The 16,034-nt window shown below is 40.7% G+C and overlaps 1 protein-coding gene across 6 annotated transcripts in view; it reads left to right on the forward strand.

The window, feature by feature from the left end:
• The window catches only part of GTF3C1 (general transcription factor IIIC subunit 1), an 82,453-nt gene that overhangs the window by 11,384 nt on the left and 55,035 nt on the right, over positions 1-16,034 (forward strand). Inside the window, exons 4-8 of one of the 6 annotated variants that reach the window (XM_073362655.1) lie at positions 1,258-1,401; positions 2,857-2,953; positions 5,481-5,604; positions 7,346-7,504; positions 15,410-15,525. In XM_073362655.1, the coding sequence (XP_073218756.1) occupies positions 1,258-1,401; positions 2,857-2,953; positions 5,481-5,604; positions 7,346-7,504; positions 15,410-15,525 (640 nt within the window). Of the gene's footprint in view, positions 1-1,257; positions 2,954-5,480; positions 5,605-7,345; positions 7,509-15,409; positions 15,526-16,034 lie in introns of those variants that run through there. The other 5 variants (XM_073362659.1, XM_073362658.1, XM_073362656.1 and 2 more) reach the window with 5 other exon arrangements.

Raw genomic sequence — 16,034 nt, forward strand, 5'->3', positions numbered from 1 at the left:
AATACAAAGTTTGTTTTAAAAGTCATAAAATACATATAGTACCTAATCTGAAATAACCCAAATTTAGGTGAATAAATTTAACAAGACAGTTTAGAGATTAGTATCCAAATATTCAGTTACATCACTCATGAAAAGTTATACAGAGAGTTGGTTGTGGAAAGCAAATATGGCAATGAGTGAAGATTGTCCCTCAGTATCTGAGAAATTAGGATAGGTTGTTCCTTAGAAAATACAGTCCATCAGGGAAGTATTTCAGATATTTTCCCGACTTTGCTACTCATCAGCATTTCAGCTCATCACTCCTGGTATTGCCGATGTCCAGTGATGTGTTCTAGGTAGATGTCCCTCGACCACGTGATGGCGTCTGACACCAGGAGTTGCCACATCAGCCGAGCATAGCGCTGACCAATTCTGCATTCCTGCAACACTCACAGCATCCTAACCCTGCATTGAATACAGAACTATTAATTTCCTCATGGATGTTTCTCTAGAGCTCCCATCATAATCTGAGTGCTTCACCAACATTAATGAATTTACCTTTACAACACTCTTGTGAGATGCGGTGGTGGGATTACCTTATTTTACAAATAGGGAACTGAGGCACAGAGATATGAAGGTCATAATTGTCTATTTTGGGTGCTCAACTTGAGACATTTGGGGACTGATTTTTTGGGGTACTTAATATTTTTGTAGAACTTCATATGCTCAGAGCACAGCTCCCATTGAGTTCAGCTGCAGCTATGACTTCTCAGCACTTTTGTAAATCAGACCCCAGTTGTTTCAAGAAAATGAAAAACACAGTTAGTGCCACCTGTGAAAATTTTGGTTTAAGTGACTTGCCCGGCATCACGTGGTGGAAGTGGAGATAAAATCCAATCTCTGTGTGACAGTCAGCTACCTTAACCGTAAGACCAGCCTTTCTTTTCCAATAGTATTTTTTCTCATTTATTATACATTTAACTTCTGCAACAAATGAGGCTGAGTCCTATAGACAACAGCCTCATTCAGTGTACTACCCTGATTCATTTCCTGTACATTGAACGTGGTCCTGTGGAGAAAGTTGTATGTGATTATGTAATAAGACTATCATAATGTATATGCACAAGAGGGCTGAATTAAGGTTGTACAGGCAATTTGTATAGTAATTTAAGTTGGTAAAGGGCATTGAGATGACAGGTGCTATATGAATATAATTTGTTTATTATATTTATTTACAAGTCATCATGGGAGGTTCTGTGGATGTCTTGTCTTCTCTAGGGTGGATGCTGGTAAAATGCATTATCACAGAAGAGTATTAGACAAAAATGGTCTCATTTCAATGCAGTCCCATGTCATAAGACTACCAAGTGGAGCCCAGCAGCACTCCATTCTTCTGCTTTTGAACCGCTTTCATGTTGACAGGTATGTACCCAACAGATGTTAGGTGGTTCTTCAGGGTGGCATGTGTACTTTCTTATCATTAGGACATGCCCCGGTGCCACAGGACTATCAGAACTTTCTGGAAGCAGTGCCTATTGGTTGCTGCATTAGCTCCTTCTCACAGCGTTCAGAGACAGAGGTTGTATAAAGGATGTGTGCCCCACCTCCAGCCATGGTTTGAGTGGTAGGTATCCTACTGCCTGGTCTTGTCCTACAGAGACCGGGTTTTTCTTGTACATTGTTTTAATAGCTGTGTTGTTGTTGGATAGCATCTATAGTGCCTTCTAGTGAATTTTTACTTCTGACTCTCTTTTTCTCTGTTGCATAGTTAGATCCTGCACTGGCTTTGGCATGGTCACAGTGAAACAGCAGGCCTGGCTTCAGAACAGCTTGGGTATCTGGCTGTCTTCCTGGTATTGGATATTTGCATCTGCTGTTTGACCCACCTGGGTGAAGGGCATTCCCCTACCAGCACTCTGTGTGTAAATGAAATGAACTCCTCTATAAATTTTTTAAAATTTGACTCTGTATATGAACAGTGTAACAGAGTGTGGGCTTTTAAATATGAAGTGGGTAAAAAAAAATTGTCAAGTATGACTTCTTACAGTTTCCCATGACAAACAATGTTTATATCAAATATAGTTTTATATCAGAAAAGCATCCAACCTTTGAATATTGTTTGATGAAGTGTAGGTAGTCCTGTAACTAAGGCCTGTTAGTAGGAACCATTAAACCTACATGGACTTCATAAAGCTTTTTGTGTTCTCATGCTTCCAGGAGGCAAACCAGGGATTGATAGCATAAATAAAGATATGTGGTGTGGGGAATGTGATGTGTAGAGATAATTTGGGGAAGTCATCTGGGTACTGTGCATACATCACTATGTTTGTGAAGTATTAATGTGGGTCAAAGGCTCTGCTGAAATCTATATGGGATTTATCAACTTTTAGAAAGAAGAACAGGAGTAGTTGTGGAACATATAGTAAGAAGATAGATATACACACACACATATACAGAGAATATCTTAATTAATTAGCCTCTTACTCCACCTTTTTCATATTCTCTGTATGTATATATATATATCTTCTTACTATATGTTCCATTCTATGCATCCGATGAAGTGGGCTGCAGCCCACAAAAGCTTATGCTCAAATAAATTTGTTAGTCTCTAAGGTGCCACAAGTACTCCTGTTCTTTTTGCAGATAAATGTTGGGTTTTGAGTCCAAATTCAAAGACTATTCAAAAATTGAATTGCATCTATCTTTTGTAAGACCTAAACATAAACAACTTGATATTCCCTCAAATGTTGCTAAAATCTTTGCTTTTTATTTCTCAGTCTGCCTCTGTGATGGTAACTAGTGTTTTCTGTGATATTTCTGGATACAAATGTCAGTGTTCATGAATTTCATATGTTGAATAACCTTCTTTTGTTTTAGGAGGAGTAAATATGATATCCTTATGGAGAAGCTCTCAAGTATGCTGAGCAGTCGACCAAACAAAATGGAAAAATTGGGGAATCTGAGGGAAGAACTGGTGAGATTATCATTTGCTTTCAAGTTCTCAATTTGCTGTTAATGAAATCCAAAAATTCAGCATTACAAGCAGAATTGGTCTGTATAATGAGACGTGTTAGACAACCTTATAATACTTCCCATTAAACAGACCTGTTTTCCGTTGCTTCAAAGTGCCAGACTTTAACTTCTCAGGCTGAAATTTGCAGTGTCAGGTGTCTAATTCAAAACAAACTTTAGAAAGTTTCAGACAAAATGGCTCAGCCATTTCCCAGAATGAGGTATAGGGAAAATGTTGTTTATCATATTAAATAAACAACCATTTATCTGAGAATCTCTAGCGCCCCCATGTTCTGGAGCAAGGACTTGACATTAAGAAGCGAGTGGCCTTTGTGTCAGGGAAGTGCTTTTTGCTGGTATGGTGAAAATGTACTCAAATTTGGCCAGGTTTTAAGCCTCTGAAAAATCTCAGTCCACATATACTAAGTAGAGACCTGCTGGAGCTTCACAGCTGCATTCTCCACAGACTCCATCTGCAGTGAGCGTACACCTACCCAGGCTGAAGGGGCTAAGCAGGGCGTTCTCTGCCATTGCCACTCTTGGCTGATGCAGGTTGGGCTGGGGTGGAGCCAGGCACTGGAAGTAAGAGCCTGTGTTCTTAGTGCTCCTTTTTCTGGGCCCAGGCATCATGAAGGAGTAAGCTTTCTGAATTGAGTGCAGAAGGGACAAGAACCAGACCAGAGGGAGTAAACTGGGACATGGAACCTGGGGGAGACTGGGACTTAGAGGTTGGCAGATGGGGAGAGAAACTGGGAGTAAAAGTTGTGGGGAGGAATAGGAGAAGACTGGCAGATTGACAACCAGTGGGGGAGGGGTGCGGTGGGACTGGGACGGGAGCCCAGAAAGGCAGACTAGGATTGGAAGGTAGGCCTCTGCTTCTCCCACCCCATTGGGAGCCTCTGGAGCTGCATAGCTGCAGTGAGCAGCCTCCTAAGGTGCCTGCTCTGAAGATAGGCTTGGGGCTACCTTTATCCCCACTCCTGAAGGAAGGAGAGCAGTGGGAGGGGAAGGAGCTCTGTGATCCCGTCTTCCCTGTTTCTGGGAGCAAGGGGAATGCAGATCACTTTCCCCTTCACACTGGGCCACAGTGTTTTGTATGGACTCTGGGGTTCCTCTGCTGTCTTCTATGTTGCCTCCAGCTGGTGGCTGAACTCCTTACATCCCATTAGTCACTAGTTTCTCATCTTCCTTTGGCTGCTTCAACTCCATTTGGGTCGTAGGGAAGTCAGGAGCTAGTACGTGAGGGACTGTGAGAAGTGCCCCAAGATTGCCTTAAAAAGGTCTATTACATCAACACTTTTTTACTTTTATCAACCAAACCTGTAATCTCATAAATATATATATATGAAGTTAGTTTGAAAGGATCTATATTCCATAAACCCATGTTGATTGGCATTAATTATATTACCCTCCTTTAATTCTCTGTTAATCGAGTTCTGTATCAGCTGCTCCATTATTTTGCCCAGGATCAATGTGAGACTGACAGGCCTATAATTACCCAGGTCATCCCATCTGCCCTTTTAAAATATTGGCACAACATTAGCTTTCTTTCAGTCTTCTGGAACTTCCCTGTTGTTCTCAGACTTCTTGAAAATAAGCATTAATGACCCAGTCTGCTTCTTGGCCTGCTCTTTTAAAACTCTTAGATGCAAGTTATCTTGACCTGCTGATTTTAAAATGTCTGTCTTTAGTAGCTCCTGTTTAACATCCTTCTAAGATACCAGTGGAATGGAAAGAGTGTTAACAGATGATATGACTGCATCATCTGTTCTTTTCCCAAATATAAAATATAAATATTTATTGACCACTACTTATGTTTTGGCATTATTATTAATTCTACCATTTCCATTTAGTAATGGACCAGAGCCATTGTTAGGATTCTTTTTGTTCCTGATGTGCATTAAAAAAACCTCCTTCTTATCCTTAACTCTGCTGGCCATAGAGTTCTCCTTGTGTCCCTTTGCTTCCCTGATCAATTTTCTACAATTCCTAGCTTCTGATTTACATTCACTACTATCAACTTTCCCTTTTTTCCATTTGTAATATATTATTATTTTTGATCTTGACAGTTCTGAATGGAGAGGGCAGAAGCAGGATTGAATGGAATGAAAGGTTTAGTTGAGGACTAGGACGTTTGAATAAACTGAACACAGTGGAAGAAAGGAGGCAAGGGATGGTAATTAGAGGCAGATGTGATAATAGGAAAGCTATTTTCCAAGACAGATAATGGAGAGCTTGTAGATAGGGAAAGACAACTGGGTACTAAAAACCAGGTAAATGAAAGAGAAGAAGTGGGATCTAAAGTCCTGGTCAAGGGGCTAGAGGCATATAGTAACTGAGTCAAGCACCTCAGGGACAGAAAGATGTTTCTCTGTTTACATCTCTATGAAAATCAAGGGTTTAGTTCTATTAGCTTCCTGATTTGTAGGGAATGCTCCTTAGAATAGTGACATCCTTTTCATTTCTCTTTACTGTTACTGTTATTGTAGGGTCTCTGTGAAAGAACATTCAAACGTCTGTATCAATATATGATGAACGCTGGCCTGGCCAAAGTATTATCTACCCCGTTACAGGACATTCACCCTGATGGCGGACCCTATAAAACAAAGAAAGGTAATTGCAGCCACATCTTTATTATGTACGTGCGGATATCATCAAGTCTATAAACTAACCAAAATCTTAATTTGCAGAGTGTTTAAAGGTAAAGCTTCCTTTGCATCTCAGGTATATATCAAGTTATAAATTTGCTAGTACACAACACAACTCACCTGAAATAATTATCCATTCCAGGGATATATTGAGCATTAAACAATTAACCAGGGATTAGTTGGATTATGATATGATTAGTTAATGTACTAATGTCATCCTTCCATGTGTGCATTAGTTTTAGACCCAGGAAAGATTTTCTATCAAATACCCATTTTCACAGTGTGTATTTTTCCCCAATATTTTTCAGTCTGCCATTTGTGTTAACAAATCTGACCATTCCCTAGATGCACAGTACTAAGTTTTCCACTGTTTCACGGATGCAAAAGGTAAACTTTTAAGAGTTTCTTGTCCATATATATTGTTATCAAGAGAGCCGTCTGTGACTAATGCCACATCATTTTCCTGAGTCTGCACGGGAAACCTGAAACAAATCTGTTGGTTTAGTCCTGGTTCCAACACTGTGATGTTTCATCCACATTATACATTTTAACCATATTACAACAGCTCAAAAGATAGCTGTGTTGTAACCAGGTTCCCTGAGTCTATTGTTTTCATAGAGTAGAAGGGCTGTAAAACTTCAAGGGTGGTATTACATTTTGATAGATAAAATTATTACAGGTTTCAGAGTAAAAAGCCGTGTTAGTCTATATTCGCAAAAAGAAAAGGAGTACTTACGGCACCTTAGAGACTAACCAATTTATTTGAGCATAAGCTTTCGTGAGCTACAGCTCACTTCATCGGCTGCATACTGTGGAAAGTGTAGAAGAACTTATTATATACACACAAAGCGTGAAAAAATACCTCCTCCCACCCCACTCTCCTGCTGGTAATAGCTTATATAAAGTGATCACTCTCCTTACAATGTGTATGATAATCAAGTTGGGCCATTTCCAGCACAAATCCAATATTCGCAAAAAGAAAAGGAGTACCTGTGGCACCTTAGAGACTACACATTGTAAGGAGAGTGATCACTTTAGATAAGCTATTACCAGCAGGAGAGTGGGGTGGGAGGAGGTATTTTTTCTTGCTTTGTGTGTATATAATAAGATCTTCTACACTTTCCACAGTATGCAGCCGATGAAGTGAGCTGTAGCTCACGAAAGCTTATGCTCAAATAAATTGGTTAGTCTCTAAAATTATTACAGTTAATTACTTTCTTTAAAAGACCCAAACATTTGTTAGGTGATTATCGGAGCAAAAGGACAGTGTCTTTGAAGAGATTGCAATCTATATTGGTTTTCTGAAGAGATGTGTCTCACAGGATCACCATTCACACACCTTCTTGCACATAATTAAAAGTTCCCTAATTTCATATTATGTCTTTTTATAGGACTTTTTTCACATCCCCTCAAATACTTCACTGTTTGAGCCCTAGAGATATCCTATGTTACCTTTGCAGATGAGCAGGAGACCTTTCCATCTGTATCCATGGTTTAAAACCTCAAGGCTGTGAGAGTTTCCATCAGGCCCATATGCGAGTGCCCAGTTCCATTTGTGATAATTCATTAAGATACTTAACTGGAATGTCATTCTGTTTGTCAATGCTGAGAAAAACGAATTAACTTATTTTTCATGTGGATCCCTCCTTTTCACCCACAGATTTTATTCAGTTATTTTACTAACCAGTAGTTTCATGTGTTCTCAGGGACTGATGTCATGGTCCGATGCCTCAAACTAGTGAAGGAATTTCGAAAGAAAGTGAATGATTACCATGATGAGGAGGAGGAAGAGATGATCACAAAAGCTGTCCAGCCTGTAGATATTGTTTATGAGCGGGATATGCTTACGCAGGCTTATGAGCTAAGTAGGTAATGTAATCAGGTTCTGGGTGTTCATAATCTAAGTTCATATGTTACCTGCATGAAAATGAGCTGAATGTTTTCTTATTGGCTTAATTTTGAAATTGTCATTACTTTGTACATTAGATTCTTGTGCACATCTGTGAAATCAGAAAAATAATTACTTTCTCCTACCCTTCGTCTCATCTGTTCAGAGCAGGATTGTCTTTCACAATGTGTGAAAGTATCTAACACATTGGGCACTTTCCTGTCCCAGTTTTGTTTGCCTCTAGGGACTACCAGGATATAAAAATGAGATGACTAAGGCTTGTTATGAACTCTCAATATCCTAGTCGAAAAGAGTGTGGGTGCTTAATGATTAACAAAGCTTCCTTTATTCAAAATGTCAATTTGGCATTGGAGTAAAATAGTTAAGAAAAATGAGCCAAGAGTTTTAAACACTTGCTAAAAATCTCTTCCCTCTAACAGATTAATTTTTGCTCTCTTGGGCCCTCTCTACACTAGGATATACGTTGTTTAAAAATATTACTTAGCCAGATAACATTTTTAAAGGAGGTTAAATTCAGTGCATACTATTTTTTAAAACATGTTAGCTAATGTTTTTAAATATTGCCTATTTTTCTAGGTTAGATGTGGCTTTGCCTCTTTGTCGTCACTTACACTAGTTCTCCAGTCCAAGCCTAGACAGGATTTGAACTTGTAATGGGGGAGGGGAATGTCAGGACTTCTGTATCCATCTTAGCAGTGGTGGCTGGTGCCCAGAGTAACTGTTGGGGCTGAAAGTAGCAAGTTGCCTCAATTGCCATCACCTTTGTCCCTTCTCTGTAGATTGTTTATATTTTCAAAGTGAAAAAGTGGGGTGGGGATGGGATCACACAGGAGCATGCTGATGGGGAATAAAGGAGGTTGGTGGGGAAGAAAAAGGACTGCCCTCTACCTTTTCCCATCACTTTCTCTTTCAGAGTAAAAAAAAACCCAAAACTCAACACCTTATAGTAAAGAGCGGGGTGCAAGAGCAGCCACTCCTTTGCTGCTCTTAATCCTGGCCTCTCCCTTCATATCTAGCGCCACCCTAGTGTCCTACCTACTGCTTCACCCACGCTGTCACTTATTAAATGGCTTTGTTCCCCTGTACTCAGCCTGGTGTAAACGTCAATGAAGGTCAGTGTTATGATTTTTCCAACATACCAGTCAGATTTTAAAACTGAAATCTGATCAACTAGATTTCAGTTTGGTCAGTGTTATAGGCAATGTTAGATGGAATCTAATAGATTAATAACCCTTTTTTATTGAGTCCAGGAAGCGTTGGTTTACTAATTTAATGACAGGTTCTTTTCAGGTTAACTTTTATCTTAGACAGTACTTCTCAGATCAGTACACTTAGTTTCTCTTAACCAGTCAACAATGTATTAATTCACCCAGAACCACATTAGTATACAATCAACAGTTCATCAATCAAGGGTAGACAAAACCAGTGTTCTAGGCCTGTACCGAGCACAACAATATAATCTTACAAGCAATTGTCATAGACTAGGGTTGGGGCTCAGCAGTTACATTAATGCAAATCACCAAAATTTCTTATAGCATTTACTTGTTATCATCAGTTGTGTAGTATCTAATACACTTATCACAATTCCAGTATTTCTTCAAGGAGTAAGAATGTGTGTGTCTGTAAGGCACTTCTAAGTGCCTGCTATTTGAATGGTTTGGTCTCAAAGCAGACAAGTACAGAATATCAAAAGGAATTGCTTAAAATTATGGTTCATATCTCTCTTAGGCCAATTTGCTTGGACTTACAAAGCCCAGCATTAGGGATGTAAATACTGTTTTTAAAAAGTTAACCATTTAAACAATTTAAAATGTCGTTTAAACAATTAACTGATTAAGCCTCTGTGGCGAATCCCGCTGGCCAGCACAGCCGGGGCCACTGCTCCAGCTGGGAGGTGCTGCTCCGGTCGGGCAGCGGGGCCACTGATGCCGGCCGGCCAGCCCGGGATTAACAGTTAAGGCAGGTTAACCGGTAAGACTAATGCTTACCGATCTAAGATATAGTTACTTGAGATGTAGACTCAGTGAGCTAATCTTTAGTTATTTATATTAAGGAACCAAATAAGAAATATAATCTTTGAAATGAAATCTCACCACTTAACCCAGGGATGGGGGGAGAGTCCTTTCCACACAGTTGTTCAAGGCATTGGTTGCACTTAGGATTCTGCAGCTTCTTCGTGGGTTCAGTCAACTCTTGGTCCTGTGACTCTGGATGAAAAGAGTCTTTCCCCCATCAGTGAGCTCTGGGGTCCCACATGGTGACCTTAGTTTTATATGCTGTGCTTCCAGGGGCCATTGGAGAGGGTCACCCTCTCGATTTCTGTTGGACACATGTCAAATAAGGGTTCAGACTTCAGCTTTGTTTCTCTGCTGCTTCCATTGGCATCCAGTAGATGGCATCTGTGTACAATGCATTTCTTCAATCCTTTCCTTATTGGTGGCTTTTTCTGTTTGATTAATTTCAAGGATTGTATTTCAGTATTAGCCCACATAATTAGTTGGATTTCTGCTCTTTTTAAGCAATTTCTTTTAATAATTCAAAGGTATACCCTAGTTTATATATTTCAACATCTTCCTTGTGCATACAATTCCTTTTACTTCTAGAATGCAACAGTTATTTACAATGAAAACCAACAAAATCCCTTATCTTCCAAAGACCAATGGACATACGCCATACATTCTTTGTCTATAAGTATTTCATATTATATAGGGCTTACAACACAACAAGAGATGCTGTCCTCCTATAGAGAGATGTAGATCTGACTCACAGGGCACACAAACATGCAGCTTCTAATTTGGGGTAAAAGGCACATTTTTGGTACAAAACAGATAATGCATGGTATATTTGACTTTGAGGGCAAACAAATGGATAGTATATCATTTGGGGGCGAAAAATTTGGTTTGGATTTTTTTGAGGTAACAGTTTGCCTCATTTGACATTCAGTCTCACAGCAAGCTGTATCTTGGTTAACTCACAACTTCCCCACCCATCTGTTGATCCATTCAGTGCACAGTGGGCCGCTTTTCATAGGACAACAGTGTGTTACCCTGCTTGCTAACTTTTTAGAGTTCTTTTTAGCTAGGTTGGGAGAAAGAGGTTTTATCCATACACGTTATGAGATATTCTGGCCCAGGCAATTAACAGTACTCTGATTTAGCAATTTTAGTTTCTGTTTGTGTGGGAAATTGTGTAAGTCTATCTTGATCCCAGAACATGAGAAGGGAAGCATCGAGGAATGAGGAAACTATATAAAGGAATAAAGTTGCTATTACATGGGATGAAGATACATGAATACATCTTCATTGCCGGGATTAGGAGAACGATGGAACCCTCCCTTGAACAAGAACAGTTCAGCTTTAGTAAAGAATGAGGAGCGACAAATGCCATGTTGGTAATTCAGCAGGAGAGAAGTGGCTAGAGTACCAACAGGAGAGCAACAGTTTTGAAGCTTCAGTTAAGGATTCTGCACTAGACTGTGGATCTGTACCCTTCTCTTCCCCTTTTTGGTACTTTCCTTTTCTTTTTCAAATATGCCTAGACTTCCATAACATCGGACCGTTGGGTCTTACAGGCCATTCAGGAAGAGTATACCCTCCAATTCCATATTATACCCTCCCCCACCACTACCGTCCCTATGTCTCTTGAGGGACCAATCTCCCGTGAGTCGTGTGTCCAGAAATACTATCGCTCCTGGAGTTGGGAGCAATAGAGCCAGTCCTCCAACTCTTCAAGGGAGAAGGATTTTATTCCCTCTGCTTTCTTGTACCCAAAAAGAAAAGGGGCTATAGAGCCCCATACTGGACCTCAGGTTCCTTAACACCTCCATCAGTACAAAATTCTGCATGGTGACTTTGGCATATATCACACATTCATTAGATCTCATGGACTGGTTCAGTACCCTCAATTTGCAAAACACCTTTTCATGTTGGAATACCAAGAAACTTCTTCATGTCCATGTACTACACAATCATTATCAATTCAGGGTTCTCCTGTTCAGCCTCCTCACTGCTCCTGGTGTTTACAAAATGCCTGTTAGTAGTATCTGCCCATCTCCAGCATCAAGGTATTTGTATACCCATACCTCAACGATTGGTTAATCCGCAGAAGATCAGTTCAGCAGGTCTCCAACTCTGTAAAATCAACCTTACATCTGTTCTCAAACTTGAATCTAAAGTGTGGTGTGGAGAAAGTGAATAAGAAAGTGTTATTTACCCCTTCGCATAAAACAAGAACAAGGGGTCACCCATTGAAAATTAATGGGCAGAAGGGTTAAAACAAACTATAAGGTAGTACTTCTTCACACAATGCACAGACAACTTGTGGACTCGTTGCCAAGGGATGTTGTGAAGGCGAGAAGTATAACTAGGTTCAAAAAGGAATTAGACACATTCATGAAAGATAGGTTCATCCATGGCAATAGCCAAGATTGTCAGGGATACAGCTCCATGCTCTGAGTGTTCCTAAGCCTCTAACTGCCAGAAGCTGGGTCTGGATAAATCACTCTATGATTGCCCTGCTCTGTTCATTCCCTCTGAAGCATCTGGCATTGGCCACCGTTGGAAGACAGGATACTGGGCTAGATGGATCATTGGTCTGACCCAGTATGGGCATTCTCATGTTCTTATACTACCTTAATATAACAAATCTTGGTGATTTCCTGAGCTATCTTTCTATTGCTTATGGCAGTGCTTCAAAGGGAAAATCAGTCTCCTCTCAACAATGATCTAAATGGATCATGGAGTGTATAAAAGTTTCCTACCTTATTAACAAACTCCAGCCTCCAGCCAGAGTAACTGCTCATTCTGCTATATCACATGCAGCCTCAGCAGGGTGCTTGAGTAGGATACCAATTGCTGAAATTTGCAAAACAGCAACTTGATCTTCATTGTATACTTCTTTCCAAGCATTATTCCTTGGTATCAGCTTTCAGAGCAGATGCACAAATGGGAAGAGCAGTCCTGCAATCTCTGTTCAAATGAGCTCTGAGTTCCCATCACCTTGATTTCTGAATTGCCTGTTAATCACCATGAGGGGAAACCACGTGCACAGGAACTCAAAGAAGAAAAAATGGTTACTTACAGTAACTGGCTTTTTAACATGCTCTTTGCATGGTGGATCCCATGACCCACAGCACATCCCCACAGCTCGGAGACTCTTTGAGACTCTGGATGGCGAGAAGGAACTGAGGGAGTGAGCAGGGTCACACTGCCCTTTGCCCTTAGGAGAGGGGGTGCAAGGACACAAAGGGTGCACGCATGACCCCTTAATGGACACTGCTTTTTAAGTTTCCGAACTCCTGTGCAAGGGGTGCTACCACACCATGAGTGGGATCCACATGCACAGAACATCTTGGAGAAGCACAGTTCAGTTACTTACCTCATAGTAACTGTTTCTTTTCCCAGCTAACCACTCAAGTTAGATGGGGTGGTGAAGGGTTAATGTCTAGCTATTCCACCTGGAAGCAGGCGGGGCACACCCTGACTGTTTCCCAGGAGCAATGCACACATTGCTCTATCCAAGGACAAGGGCTAGATATGAACCCTGAGAACTTAATTGTTTGGACAGCAACTGTGGGAGGTTTCTTTAGCCTGGGCTCAAGGCCTGAGAACCAGGATTGTAGTAGATAGAGAATGGTAACTAAGCATATAAATTAACGTCATACATTCCTTTGTGTAGCAGTGTGTAATGCTTAGGGGGAGAAATATAATAAAAGGAGAAGGTGGAAGGCAGGGGGGGCAGAACAGCCCATCTCCGCTGACCAGCCTGTTTGCTTGCATAAAGCTGTGTTCTGTCTCATCACTGAACCGCAACAGGGTGGGATCTGAGTTACTACAGAGAATTCTTTCCTGGGTATCTGGCTGGTGAATCTTGCCCATATGCTAAGGGTTCAGCTGATCGCCATATATGGGGTTGGGAAGGAATTTTCCTCCAGGGCAGATTGGAAGAGGCCCTGGGGAGGTTTCGCCTTGTGCTGTAGCATGGGGCACGGGTCACTTGCTGGAGGATTCTCTGCTCCTTGAAGTCTTTAAACCATGATTTGAGGACTTCAATAGCTCAGACATAGGTGAGAGGTTTATTGCAGGAGTGGGTGGGTGAGATTCTGTGGCCTGCATTGTGCAGGTGGTCAGACGAGGTGATCATAATGGTCCCTTCTGACCTTAATATCTATGAATCTAAGTTAACGTGTCAAATTAGCACAGGCAGACTTAACTCTGCCCATTGTGCACATGCATTATGATCTTCTTTAACTAAATTAGCACATACTATTTCACAAATATAATGTAGTAGAAATCTTTTTTACAGCCTTAGATATGCATATTTTATTGTACAACACTGTGTATTATGTGTATGACAGTGAAAACGATTTATAGTAGCAAGTGTTGAAGAAGGTTTCAGAGTAACAGCCGTGTTAGTCTGTATTCGCAAAAAGAAAAGGAGTACTTGTGGCACCTTAGAGACTAACCAATTTATTTGAGCATAAGCTTTCGTGAGCTACAGCTCACTTCATCGGCTGCATACTGTGGAAAGTGTAGAAGATCTTTTTATACACACAAAGCATGAAAAAATACCTCCCCCCACCCCACTCTCCTGCTGGTAATAGCTTATCTAAAGTGATCATTCTCCTTACAATGTGTATGATAATCAAGCTGGGCCATTTCCAGCACAAATCCAGGTTTTCTCACCCCTCACCCCACCCCCCCCCACCCACACACAAACCCACTCTCCTGCTGGTAATAGCTTATCTAAAGTGACCACTCTCCTTACAATGACAGGTTTCAGAGGAACAGCCGTGTTAGTCTGTATTCGCAAAAAGAAAAGGAGTACTTGTGGCACCTTAGAGACTAACCAATTTATTTGAGCATGAGCTTTCGTGAGCTACAGCTCACTTCATCTGATGAAGTGAGCTGTAGCTCACGAAAGCTCATGCTCAAATAAATTGGTTAGTCTCTAAGGTGCCACAAGTACTCCTTTTCTTTCTCCTTACAATGTGTATGATAATCAAGGTGGGCCATTTCCAGCACAAATCCAGGGTTTAACAAGATCGTCTATGGGGGGGGGGTAGGAAAAAACAAGGGGAAATAGGTTACCTTGCATAATGACTTAGCCACTCCCAGTCTCTATTCAAGCCTAAGTTAATTGTATCCAATTTGCAAATGAATTCCAATTCAACAGTTTCTCGCTGGAGTCTGGATTTGAAGTTTTTTGTTGTAATATCGCAACTTTCCTGTCTGTAATCGCGTGACCAGAGAGATTGAAGTGTTCTCCGACTGGTTTATGAATGTTATAATTCTTGACATCTGATTTGTTTCCATTTATTCTTTTATGTAGAGACTGTCCAGTTTGACCAATGTACATGGCAGAGGGGCATTGCTGGCCCATGATGGCATATATCACATTGGTGGATGTGGAAGTGAACGAGCCTCTGATAGTGTGGCTGATGTTATTAGGCCCTGTGATGGTGTCCCCTGAATAGATATGTGGGCACAGTTGGCAACGGGGACACCATCACAGGGCCTAATAACATCAGCCACACTATCAGAGGCTAGTTCACCTGCACATCTACCAATGTGATATATGCCATCATGTGCCATCATCATCCGATGAAGTGAGCTGTAGCTCACGAAAGCTTATGCTCAAATAAATTGGTTAGTCTCTAAGGTGCCACAATACTCCTTTTCTTTAAGTGTTGAAGACATTCTGATGTATGTTTGAAAATCTTATGCTTTTAAGACAATGACGTTCAAGCTGACAGCAGTTGTTCAGGCTGGATCTGATAGCCTCTGCAGCTCAGCCAGATTGTTTCAGTATGAGGTGATTCCTGTAAACTTAAGTTTTAACTTCTTTCCCCTCCCTAAAACAGTTGAAAGTAGGGGAACCAAAGGAATTTCTCAGGCAGAAATTCGATCGGCTATGAATGTGGGGAAGCTAGAAGCACGGATGCTCTGTCGTCTTCTAGAGAGATACAAAGTTGTCAAGGTAATGTCTTGTGGATTAAAATGAGATTAAAGACAGGGTTGCAACTACCATCACTGTGGAAATAAATTAAATAGAACTTAATGGTCACTTTTATCTCAAAAAAGAGAGAGAAAATAGAAGGGATTTGAAGATGGGCAGTGAAAAAAGAGACCTGTAGAAACTATAAAGATTGACTGTTCCATTTAGAGGGGAGACAGATAAGGGATAGCATATGCAAAATAATGAACGGGGAAGGCAGGGTTTGAAAAATTAATTCAACATCAACAACATAGATTTTTAAGGTGTTTAGGCGGTATTGTGCTCAGCATTGCAACACATGACTGATTTGGTAGCCTAAATCTCATTTCTGAAATGGATTTAGACACTTAGGAGCCTAAATTCCATTGACAGTTGGGATTTAGACTCCTAAGCATCTAAATCCCTTTTGAACATGAGATTTAGGCTCCTAAATCAGTTGGGAATTGCGACGTTAGGTGCAGCCATGCCTAATACTTTTAAAAATCTAGCCC

This window comes from Lepidochelys kempii, chromosome 10, assembly GCF_965140265.1.
Source record: "Lepidochelys kempii isolate rLepKem1 chromosome 10, rLepKem1.hap2, whole genome shotgun sequence".
Lineage (NCBI taxonomy): Eukaryota > Metazoa > Chordata > Testudines > Cheloniidae > Lepidochelys > Lepidochelys kempii.